The sequence below is a fragment of the Delphinus delphis genome, chromosome 2 (genome assembly GCF_949987515.2).
Source record: "Delphinus delphis chromosome 2, mDelDel1.2, whole genome shotgun sequence".
NCBI lineage: Eukaryota > Metazoa > Chordata > Mammalia > Artiodactyla > Delphinidae > Delphinus > Delphinus delphis.
In genome coordinates, this window is record NC_082684.1 from 46,700,185 (window position 1) to 46,720,951 (window position 20,767).

The following is a 20,767-nucleotide window of genomic DNA, read 5'->3' on the forward strand; positions in this document are numbered from 1 at the left end:
AAAAATAAATAGATTAAAAATATAAATTAATTTAAAAAAATTGTTAAAAAGAATGATTCTGCTAAAATGCATAACAGGTCACGTCACTCTCCTGCTCAATCTCTCCAAGGGCACGTCCTTGTGATGATTTACAAGGCTGTACAGAATCCAGCCCTCTAATCCCTCTGACCACACCTACAACTCACTCCAGTTATTGGACTGCTGTTTTGTCCCCTGTAACAACATGCATGCTTCTGCCTCAGGGCCTTTACAGTGCTATTCCCTCTGTGTGGGATGTTCCTCCAGATAGCAACATGCTTAATCCCCACAGTTTCAAATCTTTGTTCAGACACGACCTTCCTAGTGAAGAGTAGGGCGACTTCCCTATTTAAAATAAAAATCCCTCATACACTGCACTCCCAATCTCCCTTTTCCAATTCTTTCCCCCAGCACAGATCACCTTCTAACTTATAATATTTACTAATTTACTGTGCTATTGTCTGTTACCTCCTCCCCCCCCATTAGAATGTTAGTTCTAGAATGGTAGGGATTTTAGTCTGTTTTGGATCTTGGCACCAGGACAGAGCCAATGGGTCCTCAATAACTATTTGTTGCATGAATGAATATGTAAATAATAGAAACACTTTAGCATGGCTGCCAATACAGAGAATGGAGGACTTAGAAAAATTCAGACCAGAAAAGATTATTCTAATTCTGATCTTCCCTCGATTTTTAATTAGAATACTCCTTTCCTTTCGACCCTGATCTTGTCTTGACATCAAATGCTTCCCTGAGATAAAACACATTTCAGTGACCTCAACACAGCTTAGTATTTATAGGTTCTTGAGTTTTTACTAGGGGCTACCCAGGCAGAAAAGTGCTAGAATACAGTTTGAACTTTTCCCCCTCAGAATAACCCAAGCCCGAACAGCATTCCCAAACCTCATTTAAAATAGATGTAATTTTTTTTTCCTGGTTCAAAGAATATTCTACACAGTGAGTTCAAGTAAAATTTCTATATATAGTCTATATTCATTTTACACCTCCCACATAATAAAATAAATCATATTTTCATCACTGTCCTTTTCTTGTCAGTGTACTACTCTGCCCAACCTCTCTGGGTCTAACATGAGACCAGTCCATTTCATAGCCATTAACATTTAGGAAACATTAAAAGAACAACATAAGGGCTTCCCTGGTGACGCAGTGGTTCAGAGTCCGCCTGCCGATGCAGGGGACACGGGTTCGTGCCCGGGTCCGGGAAGATTCCACATGCCGCGGAGCGGCTGGGCCCGTGAGCCATGGCCGCTGAACCTGCGCGTCCGGAGTCTGTGCTCCACCACGGGAGAGGCCACAGCAGTGAGAGGCCTGCGTACCGCAAAAGAACAACATGAAAGAGGAAAACAATGGCTTTACTATTTACCAGGCGAAATGTCATGTATCTAAATGTTAATTTTCTCACTTTTTTCTCCAATTCCTCCTGTAGGTGGAGAGAAGAGATGGGAAAAGATGGGGGTGGGGGAGAATCTTTGTTAAAGTCTAATATAACGGCGCTTCCCTGGTGGCACAGTGGTTGAGAATCTGCCTGCCAATGCAGGGTACACAGGTTCGAGCCCTGGTCTGGGAGGATCCCACATGCTGGGGAGCAACTGGGCCCATGAGACACAACTACTGAGCCTGCGCGTCTGGAGCCTGTGCTCTGCAACAAGAGAGGCCGCGACAGTGAGAGGCCCACGCACCGCGATGAAGAGTGGCTCCCGCTTGCCGCAAAAGTCTAAAATACCTGTTCATGGACCAGTAAAAATCATTTTCTCTTCCACCATTTCTTATATGGTACTACATGTCAAATTTACCAGTTCCCTTGTCATGGTAAAAAGTATTGGGGCTGGGGGGCAGATCACTAAGAGAATGTAGTTGAGCTGTGGAACTTCTTATAGCTAATCCTTCTAGTTTTCTAACTTATGAGAAAACATAGGTATTGTATCAAATTAATTTATATATTTTGAATTCTGATTTAATGCTACTTATTAACATGCTAACAATTCATTAAATTTAATATTAAACACAAACTTTAAAAATTCTAGTAATTCAGTCTAATACTAATGAAGAAGGATGTAAGTGGGAGCATGTTCTGGAACTTTCTTTTTCTTTGCTTCTTTCACTCTTTCGGTATGAATTGAGCATCTACTATGGATGGGGCATCATGCTAGCAGCTGGGGATAAGCTGTAAACACCGTGAGATCTTGCCTCAGGCAGCTTCTTTCATTGAAGGCACCTGTATGCATTCTGAGTTCGAACCTTACTTCTTCTAAACTACTTTCCCCACCACATTCAAAAGTAAACTTGCTCCAGTAAGTCGGCACCTCCTACAGAAACTTCTTAATGTGCGATTAGACAACGGCTCTAGATGAGAGCACTCATCTAGACATCAATCATCATTCAATCATACTTCAATAAATAAACACCATTGAGAAAAGAAATGTATTAATCAAGTCCCAGAAGCTGGTGGGAGTCTGGGGTAGGGTTCCGGAAAGGGTGGGAGGGAAGCCAGGGTTAACGCACACATTTACCACTGAAATCGTTGACTTAATCATGTCACCAGGAAATTGATCTCAGAGGAAAGTTAAAAGGAAGCAAAAACTGGCTTGAGTTTTAAGAGTGTATTTTGGCACGGTTGTCCACTCCCAATCAGACAGGGCATCCTCCCTTACGGTGGCTGAAGAGCAAGCGGGCGCTCGCGTTTCGGCTAATTTTGAGCCGCGCAGCCCGCCGTCCACCGTCACGTGCCGGCCTGCCGCTGCCGCGTAGCTTGGTGGGGGCGGCTTTGCCTGGCGCCGGGCAGGAAGGGAGGCGGCTGTCGTGCCATTCTTAAAGGGACCCGAGGGAAGGCGAAAGGCTGCTGACGGCCGGAAGGAAAATGGTGAGTTGCTGCCGGGGAGGGTGGGGGCCGGCCGGAGGGCTGGGCCAGCCCGCCGGGCTTTCCTGTTTGCCAGAACCTGTCTCGGCGGGCAGCGCCCGGGGTGGGTCGGCGCCGCTTCCGGCCCGGCTGCTGGTGGGTACCCCCAGTCTGAGTCTTGGCCTCCGCCCGCGGACGCTGCCGCCTCGCCTAAGGGCAGCATCCTCCTGCCGGGCCCGGGGTCGAATCGTCCAGCGGGCTTGGCGACTAGGGTGCGACCAGCGCGGATGGGTGATTCTCACCGGGTCCTTCTGGATGGAAGGTTTTAGCTGCTGCTGCGCTGAAGGGTCGGAGGGGCCGTGGGTCTGGCCCAGGCGAGGGCTCCCCCAAACGCCGGCTTTTCTCCCAGGGCCGGGCCAGGCCCAAAGGGCCGGCGGACGCCGAGCACTTTCGGCCTGGCCGCCTTTGCGGGGAAGGGCTCGAATTCTTACTCCATTCTCCCGGCCTCACCTTAGTTTCTTTTTCCTCCTTCCCTTGGCCTGCCTCTAAGGATTTCTCTTTATCCATGCTTTCTTCGAGTTATGGCAGTTGGAAATCTTTTGACCCAGTGCTTTGACCCTTGGCCTTAAAGTAACTGTCAAAATCTTAGTTTTGCGCGGTCTGGGGGTTTTGGCTTCCGTCTCGTATGGGTTAGACCCCGCGCTCAAAAATAAAGTGTAGAATTAAATTAGTTACCCAACGAGGATCTCCTGCATCTTCCCCATCGGGTTTTAAAATATGCTTCTCGTGTCTTTAATTACAAGCAAAACACAGAACTCCCACTGTTCTATTCTCTGACCTCCCACTCATTGCTCAACCCACTTCCATCGAATAGATCTTGTCTTGGTCACTAAATCCAAGGGACTCACTCTTCAATTCTCACGTTTCCTGACCTTTCAGCTGCATTCTGGGTGTTGATCACGCTCCCCTCTTTGAAGCATTTTCTTCCCTCATGCTTCCCCCTTGGCTTCTAGGATACAGAACTGGTTTTTCTCCTACGTCGTCTCCTGTTGGTCTGTCTGTGTCCCATGCATTTCTCCTATCCTGTAGATCACAAGTAGGAGTCCTAGGCTCCATCCTAATGCTTCATTTAACATTTTGTATTTTTTTCTCCTTCGTTTCTTACCTGCACTCATAGCTTCAATTACCACTTACCTATATGTAGATGACTTGTGAATTTGTAGTGCAGACCTTGCTTCTGAGATCCAGCACAGATATTTATATCCCACTATTTAGTTAACATCCCCTGGGAAGCTTTTCCCCTCTTGAGTGCCTCAAAGCCCCCTCAGTTTGTCCAAAATAGAACTCATCTCCTTCCCCTCAAACCTGGTGTTCCTCAGTGTTCCTTAACTTAGTGAAAGGTAGCACTGTTTAAGTCTTACACAAGCCAAAAAGCTTAGGAGTCACCTTTTTTACCGATCCACCCCTCCCAGTATTGTCTGTCACCAGCTCCTTTGTGGTGGTTAAGTGTGGGCTAAAGTCAGGCTGTCTGGCTTGAGTCCTGGCTCCCCTAGTTGCATAACTTTGGGGAATATACTTAACCTCTCTAAATCTTATTAATAAATTTATTGCAAATTGGGTATACTATAATACCCATCTAATGGGATTGTTTTGAGGATGAAGAGAGATCCATGTAAATTACATAGCACAGTGTTTTCTCATAGCCTTTAATACACGTTAACAATTATTAACAGAATTCACCTGCTTCTCTTTATCCTCATCAGTCTGTCTAAGCTACTTTTCGTCTCTCACCTGGACTAGGCTTGTCAGTTAACTAGTCTTGGTCTATTCATCCAGGTGCACTGCCTGTTTCCTGCATGCAATCTGATCACTTTCCCTGTCACCACCTACTTAAAACACCTTAGAGGCTTCCCTTTGCTCATAGGATAGAGACCAAAATACTTAGTATAACCCACTGGGCCCTATGTGGTCCAGCCCCTGCCAGCCTCCTCTTGTACGTGTTACAGCTCGTTCTCTGTGCTTGAGTCACACTGGCCTTTCGTTATCTTAGATGTGCTGTGCTCACTTTAATCAAAGGGCCTTTACATAGGCAGTTTTGGTCCTTTAGATGCCTTTTTCAGGCAAGTCTCCTGTAACCATGCTGTTGTCCACTAGTCATAAGTTCTCATAACATCAAGTTTTTCTCCTTTCCAGCTCTTATCCTAGGTACAAACAAATGTATATTTTTTTACCTGATGATTTTTATGTACGTCTGTTTTCTAATAGACTTTATAAGCTCCTTGAGGGGCCCATAGTTTTAATCTATTTATCTTATATCATTGTATCCCTAGCACTTAGCACGTGCTAACACTCATTAATTGTTCGTTGTGTGGATTATCCAATAGATGACCACTTGAGTTCAACTCTCCACTTTGTATGTTAATATTTACCATACAGTGTTGTTTTCAGGGTGTTATACTGATTTTTAAATGCTTCTGTTGACTGGAAGCATTAGAGTTGGCTGAGCCGTGGTCCTTTTTCTTGTAGGAAGGAATTTTTGGCCTTATTAAGGTATTGGGAGGGGTGAAAATGAAAAAAAAAAGCAATATAGATTAAATCACAGCATGTTTTTCGCTTGGTTTACTATTCTTAGAGTGTCAGGATTGCACAGGCAGCTCTGGGTATCAGAACTGTAAGATAAGACTCATGACAAATTGCTCTTTGCCTACAAAAATGTAAAGTATTTATTAGTTTCTACTAAAGGGTTCTATCTTTGGTTGATGAAAGATTGGAAATTCTAGTTTTCTGATTTATATCTCTTTCTTGAAAGATAGGAAAAAATAGACTAGGCTTGAATACTGCATTCAGGAAGCTCCATATGACTTAGCATTTCTTTCTCTAAAGAGAAGTAAAAGGATGGACATACATGACTCCTACAGGAACCTAATTTATTGGATAATATGTATTGGTGGGATGTACTTTCTAATTGTATAAATAGCACATCCTATGGTATATCATAACTTATATGTTACCAGTGTTATGAATTTAAAGGACAACTTAAAATTGATAGCTGTTTACTGTTGTAACATATGCTCTTATTTACCCAACACAGGATGAAAAAGCAGGCTTTTCTTAAATTTTCCTTTTAACTTAAAATTTGAAGCCTTAATTCTTTCAGATTGTAATGAGACATGTATTTTGGCATTGGTCTCAAAACACTTATAATTTTCTGAAGAAGTGGGTGGTGGGGGGAGACCCATATATGAAGAGACCAAAGAATGTGGACCTTGTTTGGAACCTGACTCAATCAAACTCACTGTTAAAAAAGAAAAAAAAAAAAAATTAAAACAATAGGGAAATTTGAACTTTGAACTCTACTTGAATAATTCACTGGAATTATTATTAGTTTTTTTTAGGTGAGATAATGTTATTGTCATTATGTTTTTAATGGCACATACTGTCATTTTATTAATACATATTAAAATATTTATAGTTAAAATGACTTTGGGCCTTTCCTATATGACGGTCCATGGGGGCAGTATTGAGGTTTTTGGATGAAATAAGATTAGCTATGTGTTGATTATGGTTGAAGCTGAGTGTTAAGTGCATAGGATTTCACTATACTATTCTCTACTTTTGTATGTGTTCAAAGTTTACACATTAAAGAAAAAGATTTCCATCCACATGCTTGCAATCAATAGTGCATTTGTACCACTAAAAGAAGAGTGCTTTTTATAATTTCCTTGCCAGATTTCTGGAGAAGAGTTTCTAATATTTATTCATAATTTATAAAAGGTTCTTTGAGTGTTTATATTTGTTTCATCTGGTTTTGCTTTCATAATTCTTAATAGCTCCTTTTTTTTGATCCGTGTAGTCATTTAATTAAGATATAAAATGTAATCGGTCTTTACTCCTATGGTTTATTTTTCATAACTTTTGCTTCTTTTTATTTTTTCATAGTTGTGAGACTCAAAAATGAACTAAGGCCTTATTAACTCTAAGTGTAATAAGATGATTTTCCTGTTCTTGCTGCATAGTGCAAAAATATTATACTTTCTAACAGCAATGATCCTTGACTTTTCCCTTATTCTTCCCTTCCTCTACAGTTCTGATGAAATTGCACATTATTATGTGTCTAGTTCTTTGAGATATTTAGTAGCCAAAGAGAAAGTATACCCTACATATAAGATGAACAAATGTGTATAATTTAATAACGTAGATACAAAGCTTGGTAGATTTAAAAGCTCTTTAAGTGTTCATGTGTTTCACATTAATACTTTCACATAATTATGACATTTGTAGGTGTCAGTATACCTTCATAAAGGTATTAGGTTTTATAACTTTAACATGTACATATGTATATTGAAGTCATGGCATTTGATAACATGATTTTTGTCTTTTCTAGAGTGAGTCTTTGGTAGTTTGTGATGTTGCTGAAGATTTAGTGGAAAAGCTGAGAAAGTTTCGTTTTCGCAAAGAGACGAACAATGCTGCCATTATAAGTAAGCTAAAAACGATTGTCTCCGTTACATGGTCTTAGTTTGGAGTTTGGCTTTATCCTATAGCTACATCGAATAACCTGAACCTTTAGAAAGTTACCTCCTCCAGTTTTAATTCCCCCTCCCACCAGCCCCCATCTGTTAGGTCACTTTAAAAAGTAGCAGCTACTGTAACAGAACAGAGGCAGAGTGTCCTGCCTCCGCCCTCAGCTGCCTACACAGCTCTGGAGAAGATGATCATCTTCTTGGTCACTTGGTCATTTGTAGTGACCCATCCAACTCCATCCTTTAACTTCTCAGGGGACTAAAAATAGCCTGGCCATTAATCCTCAGACAGACATCTTTGCCTACACCTAAAGTGGTACAGTTCAGCATTATGTTCAAAGTGATTTGAGGTCTTAATTCAATTGTAGACTTGAACTCTAGTTTCATGGAGAGTACTTTTAAGTGTCACTGACTTTTGACAGTAGAAAGAATGATTTGTATATTGCCTCTTCCACTGTGAACTGTATGTGATGTTATGCAGATTTCTTTTATATTCTTAGGTAATATTTAATATGTGGGTAGTGATTTAGAAAGATAAAGGAAGAATGAGGGGGTGAGAATGTAAAACTCTATATACTGTTAACAGATGCATCTGGCAGATGTGAATTAATGAGGTGGTGACAGCTTGTTGAATTATGGTTCTTTTACAAATACTACAACGCAGGCATACAGTTCTTTAAAGTGACAATGTGCGTCAGTGCCACTTTGCCACAAAGAGTAAAGCTATTTGAGATCATATTGTGTCTCACAGGATTTACTATGAAATTAGTGCAAAATAAAAAATTAGATAACTTTTCAGAGTAACGGAAAAGAATATAGGCATAGATTATCTAAACGTATTTCAGTTTGGCTTTGGGCTCTGTTGCATGTATTTTAATAGAGATATCACTACTATTTGGTAATTCACTTTCTCAGAATACTCATACTGCACCATGAAATCCTGACTCTGGAGAAGCTGGGAATCTGGCGGTTGTTCTGTCCTGACCCTTGGTCCACGTTTTGCTTGCAATTCTAACCATGTGCAATAAACCAGTCTCAGTCACAATGACCTTTTCAGACCTTTTCTTATCATCTAGGAAGTGCATTTGAGTTACGAAGTTCTTCATATACACAGTAAATGTAAGGAGTTGACATAAAGTTCTAAATTAGCAAATTAGGTGCTGGGAATTCTGGGTAAAAGCTTTTAAATGCTGACTGCTTGTAGAGTCAAGCTTGTGTTTTATGCTTGTGTTTCTTCCTGTTTTAATTTTGGATGCCAAAAAAAGGGCTAGGACTCTGCGGGTTGGGTAGATCAAGTCACATCAGAATCACAGTTTACTCATACTATATTTTTATTTTAGTGAAAATTGATAAGGATAAACGCCTGGTGGTGCTGGATGAAGAGCTTGAGGTTTGTTGGATCAGCTAAATATAGTTTTATCATTAAGCAATTATTATTGCCCAAAAGATGCTATATTAGTTACAGTTACTTCTAAAGCGAGTTCTAAACCTTTAGACATGATTATTATGCATGAAAAGCATGTGCTAATTATTGTGTAGTGCATTGTCTTGGTAATATAATCACCTTCCATAAAACATGAATGAAATCCTGGGTAATAAGTAGTAGAAGTTAGGGCTATATGTCTGGTAAAAACTGAATCAACTTTTTTTTTTGTTGTACGCGGGCCTCTCACTGCTGCGGCCTCTCCCGTCACGGAGCACAGGCTCCGGACGCACAGGCTCAGCGGCCATGGCTCATGGGCCCAGCCGCTCCGCGGCATGTGGGATCCTCCCGGACCGGGGCACGAACCCATGTCCCCTGCATCGGCAGGTGGACTCCCAACCACTGCGCCACCAGGGAAGCCCCAAAACTGAATCAGCTTTATAACTTGCTTCTAAATTGGTTGGCCAGTAATTAAAAAGTAAAGCCCTTTAACCTAAGTATTTAGTTTGTCAAGTAACTAATTTAGAGTGAAAAGAAATTAACTTTTTTCCCCTAAATCAGATATTGTTGTTGCTCTGAGGAGTTGACTTATCTCACTCAGTATTTCCTGACAATTGGAACATGAGCATAGACTACTCTGCCTCTCAGCCCCATGTTTAGTTAATACACAGAGCTAAACTGAGTGGGCTGGAGTAGGCTTTCATTGCACTGAGGTTTTAATAACCTCAGCTTATGTACCATTTAGTAAAATAAAATTTTATGTTGTGGTATAAGGTTATGAATTTATACCTATTAGTAGAATAGGTGCTTGGTATATCTCTTAAGAATTTATGGGTAAGAAAATGTTTAAAAGTTGTTTTCTTTATGGTTCCAGGGCATTTCACCAGATGAACTTAAAGATGAACTACCTGAACGACAACCTCGATATCCTTTTCTTAGTGCTTTAGAAAGATTTGTTTTTTTAGGTGGTCACCATTTTATTTATGAAGTTCATTTGTTCAACTTTTAAAAGACATATTTTACAAAATTTTCTTCTACACCATGATCATGACCAAATTATTCAATAAAATGTATGCTCATATTGGAAAAGAACCAAAAAATTAATATTTTTTAAAAGTTCCTTTTATTATTACATGTTTATAATAAAAATTGAGAAAGAGAAAAAATCCATATTAAATCTATACTTTTAATAAATTTATTTGTGAGAGAGTATAAGATGTTATAACTTTTGGTGGGGGGCCCATTTATAATTTTGTGGAAAGATAATGAATAATGAAGGTGTGGCCTAAATGGATAGGATAGAAATTTGCCACCCACTAGCTCCCCTGGTGCGTGTTTTCTTTCAGAACTTTGTTGATAAGTACTTGTCTCAAACAGAGCAGTAATTTTAGTTTCCTTAACTTGAGAAAAACCTTCATTGTATATAGTTATAAGTATCAACATGATGATGGAAGAGTTTCATACCCTCTGTGCTTTATTTTCTCCAGTCCTGTTGGTAAGTGAATTTCTTTAAATAGTGCATATTTGGTTCTGATCAAATTAAACCATTTTTATACTAGACAAATTTTATGCTCGTTTTAAGGAGGAAAAGTGTTGAATAACCTAAATTGCAGTATGTGCGCACGCCCATACACACATGAATGCATCCCTAAAAGGATGTTACTATAAAGCATCATCTCTTAGAACTTGCTTTTCTTAGGATAGATTCCTAGAAGTGTAGTTAGGTCAAATTGTACAGATGTTTTAAGGAATTGATTTTAAGGAAAATGTAATGACATTTTAAAATATCAAAAGTACATTTTCTTCTGTATTTTAATTTTATTTATAAGTATGTGAACTATGTGTATGATTATGATATATATTTGGTGTTTATTTTTAAAATAGTAGTTACCAGTGATATGCCTATAATCTTGAAAATAGTCCCAGAGTAGCTTACATTGGATATTAAAATGGCTTATTGGTATTTAAAGTATCCATTATCACCAGAACTCCCACTGCCACCACCATTCAAGCCCACAATAAAGTTTCTGCTCACTGAACTCCTCCCTGAACTTTATTATTTGTATCATTTATGTAGCACTTAAAATATACTGCAGTCTATTTTTTAATTAATACGTAAACAGACCGTAACCTTTTTTCAGAGTCAGTCTCCTGACACTACTGACCCAACAGCATCCCCAAACCTATATGTATTAGGCCTTTGTAAAATTCATCTTGATATTTACCGTCAAAACTAAGTGCTGAAAAGTTTTAAAGTATTTGCAAGGCTCTAAAAGTCAAGATCTTTAGAGATCTAGCCTCATTTATTTTTGCTGACCTAAAGCCTTGTTCATTAGTAATATAGCTGTTTCTCTTTGTGCAGGCAGTATGCAGTGTAAGACTCAAAATACAGCCTTTACACATTCAGACAGAAGTTTTTGTAAACTTGATAGCATAGGAAATCCTAAATGTGTCATTTTTATAAAGTAAATAATGAAAACTCATCACTCTTTCAAAATTTAAGTCTCATTTCTACTCTGATCTGTCTCTTCCAGGATGTAAACCTGAACAACAGATGATGTATGCTGGGAGTAAGAATAAGCTAGTCCAAACAGCTGAACTCACCAAGGTGGCATTTATATTTGACTAACTTGTTGAGACAATTTTTTCCCTTTGTAAATAGAGCAATACCCAAGTAATCTGAAGAGTTAAGTATTTCTTTATGTAGGTGAAAGTTATTTAGAACAGAGCAGTAAACTAGAGCTTTTTATTAGTTGGAAATAGAATGATAGAAGTCTTTAACCAAAAGTGTGTTTTTGGGGTGAAAATTATAAGTTGATTACAAGAACTCATATTCAAAATATAGGCAGCTTTAGAAAACTACTCAATCTATTGAGAATTTTTCATCTTCCATAATGTAATTTCTAGTAGATAAATGCAGCATTTGAAGCTTCTCTGGGCCCTTTACCATAGACTAAATGAACCAGATTCTGTGCAGGAATTCCATGCTATGCAGTTAACTGTATTGTTTCCAAATCTAAAATTAAAATTTTAAGAATACGTATTAGCTTTATTAAGTTAGAACATTCTGTTTCATATGAGACACCTGCTTCAAGATTTAACATGTTCCCATTGTTTTATGGCATTTTTGAAGGTTAAAGGTAAGAGTGGTACTTGCTTTCAAACTTTATTTAACTTCCATGCATTAGTGTGAGTTGAAAAAGTATATACATTTAACATTTTGAAATAGAATTTTACATCACTGGAATGGTATTAAATAATATTTCCTTTCAGTTTTTATTTTAAGGAGAGCAGGGTTTTCCCCTTGGGTGCTTAATTATCAACCCAGGTGATGTTTTTAAGTGCCCTCTGCTTTTTCCCTTTAGCCCACATGATTGTCATTGATACCACCAACTTATAGACACTACGTATCCTCATTTGTACCACGGGAATATGCTGGAGTTGCTCTAAGGGGATTGGGTGGTTAGGAAGGAGCTCTGTTAACAGGCTCATGTCTGCTCTAATCCTAGGCCTGCCCTAAAGTGCTGGAATTAAGGCATTACAATTTACAAGTTACTTTTACAAATAATCTGATTGAATCCTCACCACAGCTCTGTAAGTTGATGGTGAAACTCCTGTTCTTATCTGGGAAAACTGAGGTTCAGAGGATGAATGACTTGCCTAGGGTTGTATATTAGTACATTTCAGAGCTAGGATTCAAACTTTCATCTGGCCTCAAATGCCATCCTTTCTGCTCTATTACATTGTCTTACACAAATTGTCTTTTTATAGCCGTTATACTTTCTGGGCCTGTGTGTGTTCAGATTCTGGCTAGAGATTTGTGGCTGTGGACCACTAATCTATCCTTATAAAAAGAGCTGTATTCCCTCCACCTGTGAAGGATCAGCACCTGCTCTTCCAGTTCCTAACTGGATTGATTTTAAGTGTGTATACTTGGCTCTCTCTTTTAGTGGATAATATTTACAGAACTACTCTTTTAGAACATTTGTAGATTTGTGCTTTTAAGAGTTTTGATTTTATGCTGTCTTGATTGCTAAACTTTGGTAACTGAGGCCCTAGCATTTAAAGAAATGTAAAGGTATATCTAATTTACACAGATTAAGTCATGACCAACATGAAAGGAAGGAGAATTTGGTATTTAATACTCAAATATACAAAATATTTGATTTTTTTCTTAAGGTATTTGAAATAAGAAATACCGAAGACCTAACTGAAGAATGGTTACGTGAGAAACTTGGATTTTTCCACTAATGTGAACTTCTGTGTTTCTAAAGTATTTATGTATTAACCTGACCATACTGGAACCAGACATAAATACTTATTTATGCCTAAAAATGCACTGTTATTTACAGTCTGTTACCTGCAGTAAAGAAAAATTCTTCATTTGTTCAAAGTTTGAACAAAGGGGAAATCATCTTCATAGTAATGAAACTTTGTAAAGTGTTTCCTTATATTTGTAATTGTTAGGTGGACTACTTCTCTCCAGGGACTTTTTGCACTCTTGTGACTAATTTCTACAACTTATGGTTCAGAATTTGTTACTATTTACAGACACCATTGGAAAGTGGGTATTAGATTGTGATAGACAACAGTTGCCTCCTTTTGACAAATACTGGATATTAGCAGTTTATATATGAAAATAGCATATTATCACTTGTCAAATCTTTGAAATCAATTTGGGATAAAAGACTTGAGTGACCCAATTTTGAGCCATGAATAATAACTTACTATAGTATAATCTGCATTACAAGCATTTTTTTCATCAATTCCATGCCTTCTTAATTTTCTGTATCCTTTTAATCAAGTCCAGAAACTTTTCATCAATTGCTTGTTCTTAAGGTCTGGAAGTTAGATTTTATAATAAAGTTATGACTATTAGGTTCTCTTCTTATGGAAAATAGCATTTTAGTCTTAGAAATTGATGGATTGTAACTAATTAAGGGCCTCATTCCTGGTTGTGTCATTTCTAGATAGTTTTGAATCTACGTTAATAACACTTTATTTATAAAGCACCTCTTAATGTCGTCCTGTGAATGCTCGTTATTTTACATGTGTTAATACTGTGCCTTTGTTAGCTTTACATTTAGTTTAAGACTTCTACACTCTGCCAGTATTCCAGATTTGGTGAAATTAATACTTTTGTGAAGGGTCCAAGTAAAACAATTTTCTAATATGTGTATCTGGAATTTGTAATAAAATCAACTTGATATTTTAAAAATTCCAACTATCTACTTGCATTGGTGAATATATGGCAGTTGAGAGTTATAATTTGGGGCATATTTGTGATTAGTTTTGTGCCATAGGAAAAAAAATGGTTATCTTAAAACCTTGGCCATAGTTAATAACATTAACACATCAATAGAAATCTCATCTTACATCCTAAATGTCAGAAGATACTCTAAACTGGACACCTGTCTTGTTAGATGATGGCATCCTTGGCATCATTAAAGCAAGGATTCTGATATATAGTGTACTTTAAAAACATATGAGTAACTGTTATCTTGACATTATCTTGACATTATTTATCTTGACATTAATTTGACAAAAGGTCTTGAGACTCTAAAGACTACCCAGATTTGGTGAGTGAATTCTTTTATTAAGAATATCTTAATCATTTCAAAACTAGCAAAGGCTTTTTTTTTAATGTTGGCGTATCTGCCATTCATATGTGCTTTGCATTTTTTTAAGCTTTCTGTGCCAACTTTAATAAAGAGGTGAAGATAGTTGGAATTTTCACAATATTGAATCTTCTATTCCAACACTGTTTGGCTTCACTAATCTAAAAAACAGGAAGCAATAGGAAGTTAGTTGGAGATGAGGAAGTGCTAGAGGGGGTATTTGTTTTGGTTAATGAATGGGAAGGGTTCTTTATTCCAATTTCCTGAGAGAGAGAACTTCACCCAGGATGTTTAAGAATTCTTTAAACAGCTATTTTGATATTGGAGAATAATGCTTATAATTCTGCAGAAATGCAAATGTAATCCAGGTGACTGGACACTTCTAATGTTTTTGAATGAAGGAAATGAGATTTTGTTTCATCAGGTTCGCAGCAATAAGAGAATCTAGGGCTGCAAGAATGTATTTTTTAGTGAGGTTCCTTATTTTGTCTTGCATGTTTTAGGTGTTTTTTTTTAAATTTAATTGGAAGGTCCTCCATAATGTCAGATAATATTGACCTCCATACACAGAACTCTTAGCTCCCCTGTTCTCTAATAGGGACAAAGAGCTGTGATAAACCATGCTTTTTTGAGCTTGTCTGACTCCTTATCGATAACATGTATTTTTGCAAGACAATAGATGAGGTTAGGGGATCAGTAGAACATTTTTTTCACTTCCTTGGTCCTATAGGGAGAGTTATAGATTCCTTGTCCTAGAGTGTTCTCTGTTTTTTATATATATTTCCCTTTCATCTAACCAAATTTTGCATTGTTCTTTTTGAGTATATTTCCTATTCAATCTCTTTTTCTGCCTTCTCCCTAATAGTAACTCCAGATTTTGTAATTCCAGTTTTTACATTCCATTTCTGGTACAGCCATTCCCATTCAGCCTTCAAACTTCATCTTTCCTTTTTGGCAGCAGCTTTTTTCCTGGGAACCTCCTTCATGGTCTTCTAAGTCACCATTAGTTTTGAAATTGTTGGCCTTGTATAAGTTCTGCATAGCATCTAATGTTGTCAAAATAGAACTGACTCGTAATCACAGCATGTTTTTTAGTATGATTTTTGTGGCAACATAAATGACATATGAAGAAAACTGTTCTCAGGTGACTATGCTGAAATTCCAAAATGTCAAAGAGTTTTGAATAGTATTCACTTTGTTCTGGTATTGAAGCAATTATGTTAGGAAAAAAGTTGTTTGGCTGTTTTTGTTTAATTGACTTCTAAAATAAATGTTCAAATTGTCTATTTCTAAAAAGTTTACTAAATGCCTAGTGCAGTTAAACATACTCTTGTTTAAGAGGGTGTTGCTGAATTTTGTATTGTCATTACTAAATGATCTTTGTAGCAAAATGTCAGCACTTTTCTCTCCCTTTTTGTCTCCTATTTTCAGGAGTCGAACGTAGCCATAAACTGTATCCTGGTCTGACACTTTAAAAATTTTCCAGTTAAAGGAGTTTATTGCCAAATTAAATTTGGCTGTCTTTGTTCCCCACTCATATAGATAGTAAGGAAGGGGTTCTTAAAAATATGTCTGGACTACCTTAAAACACGAGCAATGTCATTAATCCATAATGTGGACTAGTGATGAAAAGATATTTTCATAAGAGTTTAAATGCTGACATTTGGTGGAAGGTAGAGAGTAACTCCTAATCTATCAATTCAAATATTCTTAGTATGGTTGCTTTCCCTGTTTGTTCAATAGACTGATAATACTGGAATCTACAGAATTTGAGCCTTTACAACTTATGTGAAGAAGTGTCTCAAACATTTCTGGACGAATCTTATTTTGTATTTCTGGAACAATGTAACTCTTTTAGGCCACTTAACATCAGTGCTCCCAAGTTGAATATTCTTGAGAAATTTGTTTCTTATTATGCCATTTGACATTTCAAATCAGTGATCATCTCCCTATGATATTTAAAACAACTACATTAAGGTTGTGATAGAAACTGTGTTTTCTTGCTTTTTGGAGTATAGTTCATACACGTGTAATTACTTGAATATTGTTTGAGATCACTAACATGCCAGGGTAGTTCCCACTGATTTAGGTGGTCCAATGTAATCTCATTCAGGAGGCTTGAAACATTAATGGTTTAGTCTTGTGAATTTTAACAGTTTCCTGTCATCGTTTAACAAAATCAACAGCTGGCACAACTTCTGAAGCTGTGGTTTCAGTCTGTGCGAGTTCATATTGCATGTTTATTTTGGACAGTCTTCTGTTAAGCATGGTGCTTGTACTGGTTTAAATAAAATGTTAACATGAAAGGACTTATAGCTTTTCATTGTTTACTTGCCTCCTTTCCCTTTTGTTGTTATTTACTATTACCTGCCTGGCTCACTTGTGGCATCTGTGTGAACCACACAGATTCAGTTGTTTACTTTATCTGGAAAAACCGAGAGGCAAAATAAGTGGATCAGTTGGCAAAAGTAGGAACGGGGGAGGGAAAATATAACGAGATTATAAAAATTTCTAAAACTTGGTCTGATACTAAAATGGTTTGTTTGTAGGGGCAGAGGGCATTATTTCAAATGATGAACACTTGCTTTCAAAGGGAAGACTAAGTTAGAGGGTCTGTGTATTTTGTAAGAAATCAAATTAAATTGAAGCATCTTTTATTGAATATAGTTTATCACCATTTATTAAACGTCCGTTAAACACCCATTCTGCCTATATCACAGACTGTTGTCCGTGGTTTGTGTGTCGTGGGTATCTATTGAATGAATACAAGTCAACAGTACTTAACATAGTATTTAGACTTTACCATATACTTCTTGTGATTGACTATGTAGTAGTCACAGTTGGTTTACCGTTGTGAAAGGAGCTGTTTTTGCCTTCCTATATTCAAGAATCTCACAAGGAGAATTGGCCAGAGGAAACATCTTCCTTATTTCTCAAATTTAGCCACTTAGCTACTCAGACGGCCAGCTCCTAAATTTTTTCACCTTCATTGTCTTTTTGTCCTTTTCAGTTTTCAGCATCAAAAAGCATTCCTGGGCTTCCCTGGTGGCGCAGTGGTTGAGAGTCCGCCTGCCGATGCAGGGGACACGGGTTCGTGCCCCGGTCCGGGAGGATCCCACATGCCACGGAGCGGCTGGGCCCATGAGTCATGGCCACTGAGCCTGCGCGTCAGGAGCCTGTGCTCTGCAGCGGGAGAGGCCACAGCGGTGAGAGGCCCGCGTACCGCAAAAAAAAAAAAAAAGTATTTCTAATCACTTACCCTCACAGTGAGGGCCCACTCTCATTTGCATGAGGGCGCACCCTGAGTGGATGCTCTCTCCTTGTGCGGTATATTTTTAGCTATGTTGGGAAGCCAGTTAGAGGAAAGATCTTATTGCTGAGCATCAGGGAGTTCTCTCATCCTTTGCTTGAGATCTGCGCCTAGGCTACATGAAAAGCTCCCTGCTGGGATAACCCTCTCATCCAATTACAGGAAAGAAAAAGCGGAATGTCTAGGTTGCATCCAAAAGCCACCTTGTGCTGCCCCGACAAAGCAGGGGGAAGGCCGTGTGTGTGTGTGTGTGTGTGTGTGTGTGTGTCAGCGAGTGGGGGTAGGAGTGGGGATGGGGACGTGGGGGGGGCGGTGGATTCTAGACACTGTTACCTACACAATTAAGTATAGATTCTGTTACCCTGGAATTAAGTCCTGCAGTATTGTGACCTATTCCTTACCTGTAATGGATGGCGGATCCCGATACACCACAGACCTTTGTTAGGTAGAAATACCCCTGCCACTGCTCCTTGCTGAAGGGGCAAGCCTTTAGGCAGCCATGGTTTGTCCCACATGGCTGTACTCCTGTCTGCAGCTCCCTCCCCGTCGTCAGTACACACAGGATCTCTCCCAAGGGCCACCAGCCTCTAAGATGTTGCCTAACTGGTACCAAACACTGAGCTGGGCCAATTGCTTTCCTGGTGTCAGTCTTGTTACTTTATAAAGAGGTACAATTCAATTATAGTTCAATTCCTGATATTGGGACGATGATCTCATTCTCTTGAATGAGGCCATTAGCAGTGGGAGCTGAACTTGGAAGAATGCTGTTAGATGGAGAAGAGGCCAAGTGCAACCTACAGAGCAGAGGGAAAGAAGATGCCAGCTGGGGAGGTATAGAATGAAGCAGGTGTGCAGTGAGCAGCTGAATCATGTTAAAGATGGAGTCCTGAATTGAAGGGCCACCCTCCTGGCTTCTAGGTTCCTAGGGCCGCTCTTCAGAGTCCCCCTCGTTCTGAGGCCTGGTTGGTTGGTCAGCTTTTTCTGGGTTCCTCTGCGTGTCTATCCTTACTAGAAACCCTCCATTACTTAAGTCAATATGGACATGTCTGTTCACTTGCATAAAGTACCTAACCCCAGTGCTACCTCTGGTTTCATCTGCCCCTATTCCCTACATTTACACCATCTCCAGCCCAACTTTTATACAAACATGCCCTGGCCCTGTCCCCCACCAACAGAAACACCTCTTCCCCATGCTGCTGCTGCCTGCCAAAACCAGTGATCTTCAAAAAGCATCTCAAATGCCATTTAAACCATGAAGTCTGCTGTTTGTTGGACTAAATATAGCATCTTCTTAAAACACACACACACACACACACACACACACAAACTTTACGGCCAGGAGCCCATTGCCCAGGTGCACCCTCGGGACAAAACAACCAACCCCGCCGACCCCCCGCAGTCCCCATGGGGCCAGTTCCTTCCAGCCCTGTGGCTGTCTCCATCCCTTGAGACCTGGTAACTGGCTTTGACTGAAACAATCTCTGCTCGATGGCAGTATGGCTCCATAAATGCCAACTAAGTGCCTAACCCTAAGCAAAAGGTAGAAAAGGTCTACCACTCAGAGAAATCCTGTGACATTTTTGGTTATCTCTTCTCTTGTCTCTGGAGGAATTCTCCGGCTCCATAGCTTTTCTGGTCGCTCTTAAGAATTATGGAATTATGCTCAGTTTTTCAGGTAGTACAAATTCCAGTCTAGCCTAATGTCAGAACTTCAACATCTTACTTTCTTTAAAGCTCCCTCCCTCCCTCCCATCTCCCTTTCCTCTACTCTGCCTCCTTCAAGCTTGTTCCAGGCTGGGAAACCCACCGTGTGACGTAGGGTGTGGCCTGTCCCGCATTATTGCCCTGCTTCGCTCCTCCATTCACTAGGTGTTTTTGGGCCCTTGGAGACTGGAGGAAATGGGCAACATAAGGGAGAAGGAAAAGACTTATTAACCTGGTACAGATGTAACCTGGAGTTGGCGCCCTCTGGCGTGGTCAGTGTCAAATACCACCTTTTTTCCCCCATGGAATGATTTCATGGGTTTCTTGCCAATTCCCCCAGTGGGGGCTTTGGCTGCAAGACCCTTGACTCGGGTCATGCCCCCTATGGCTGGTGACTTTACAACCATCCCTCCCAGCTCTTGGCTTCTAGCAGTCAACTCTGGTACCCTCCCTTTGTTTCTCCAGTCTGGCATTTTGAGCAGGGCCTGCAAGAAACACGTGTCTTTGCCTTGCTGTCGTCAGGGACTGTACAACTCTCTCATTCTGCCATCAGGGTCAGCTCTCAGATCTAGCCCTGCGTACCTCTCTGATCTCATTTTGTCCTATTCTAGCCCACTACACCTGAGCCAAGCTGTCTTATTTTTGTTCCTCCAACAGCAAGCTCAGTCTTTCTCACTAGCTGTAGCTTCTTCCTGGGAAGATTGCCCGCTCTCCCCTCTGCACACCCCTCATCCCTTCCCCTGCAATATTCCTGTGGCTGGCTCCTGTATTCTGAACTGAGCTTAAATGGTGCCGCTCAGAGGCTTTCCTATCATCCTTCCAAAGGTGGCAACACATTGATACTCACGTCCCATCTGTTCTCATTCTCTGCATAGCACTTAACCACCATCTGATATTTTTCTAATTTATGTAACTGGTCTGATGAAGGATTCTCAAACGGAATATTATAACAAATTTTGGGTTGTTTTTTAAAAAACTGTTACCTCTGTTCCTTGTCCAACCTCTCTTTTTCCCTCTGGTTAGAAAGCTTCCTTAATGATATATTTCCATAACATGTCAGTCGCTTATTTGTTAAAAGTGCCTTTTCTGTTACTAAGATTCCGTTCTGTTCCTTTTAAAAATTCCGTCTCAGATTTGATTCAGACCTTTTCTCCCCATCAGCACAGGCTAAACTTGTGGCTGGCGGTGGTGGGGAGCACCCGTCCTCAGTCGCCTTGCACTGCCTTTCTCACTTATCCCCCTGGCTTGGGGATGGGGAAGAAGGAGACAGAAAAGGTGTTAGCTAATGCACCTGCCCGGGGCAAGCTGCCTCTG

The 20,767-nt window shown here is 39.6% G+C and overlaps 1 protein-coding gene across 2 annotated transcripts; it reads left to right on the forward strand.

The window, feature by feature from the left end:
- Positions 1-2,774: 2,774 nt before the first annotated feature.
- Positions 2,775-17,120, forward strand: GMFB (glia maturation factor beta). Of its 2 annotated transcripts, none has more exons than XM_060004537.1 (7): positions 2,775-2,899; positions 7,260-7,356; positions 8,739-8,788; positions 9,696-9,745; positions 10,231-10,316; positions 11,356-11,429; positions 13,001-17,120. In XM_060004537.1, exons 1-7 carry the CDS (start codon positions 2,897-2,899, stop codon positions 13,070-13,072), a joined length of 432 nt encoding a protein of 143 aa, XP_059860520.1. In that variant the 5' UTR covers positions 2,775-2,896; the 3' UTR covers positions 13,073-17,120. The 2 variants fall into 2 exon arrangements, with proteins under 2 accessions (XP_059860520.1, XP_059860521.1); XM_060004538.1 differs by having other exon boundaries at positions 10,234-10,316; positions 13,001-17,119.
- The last annotated feature ends 3,647 nt before the right edge of the window (positions 17,121-20,767 follow it).

Bases quoted from the DNA above. Each gene is read 5' to 3' on its own strand.
- GMFB (XM_060004537.1), top strand. The intron at 9,746-10,230 runs ATATCCTTTTCT...TAACTTGAGAAA, and splicing joins CTACCTGAACGACAACCTCG to AACCTTCATTGTATATAGTT. The intron at 11,430-13,000 runs GTGGCATTTATA...TTTTTTCTTAAG, and splicing joins AAACAGCTGAACTCACCAAG to GTATTTGAAATAAGAAATAC.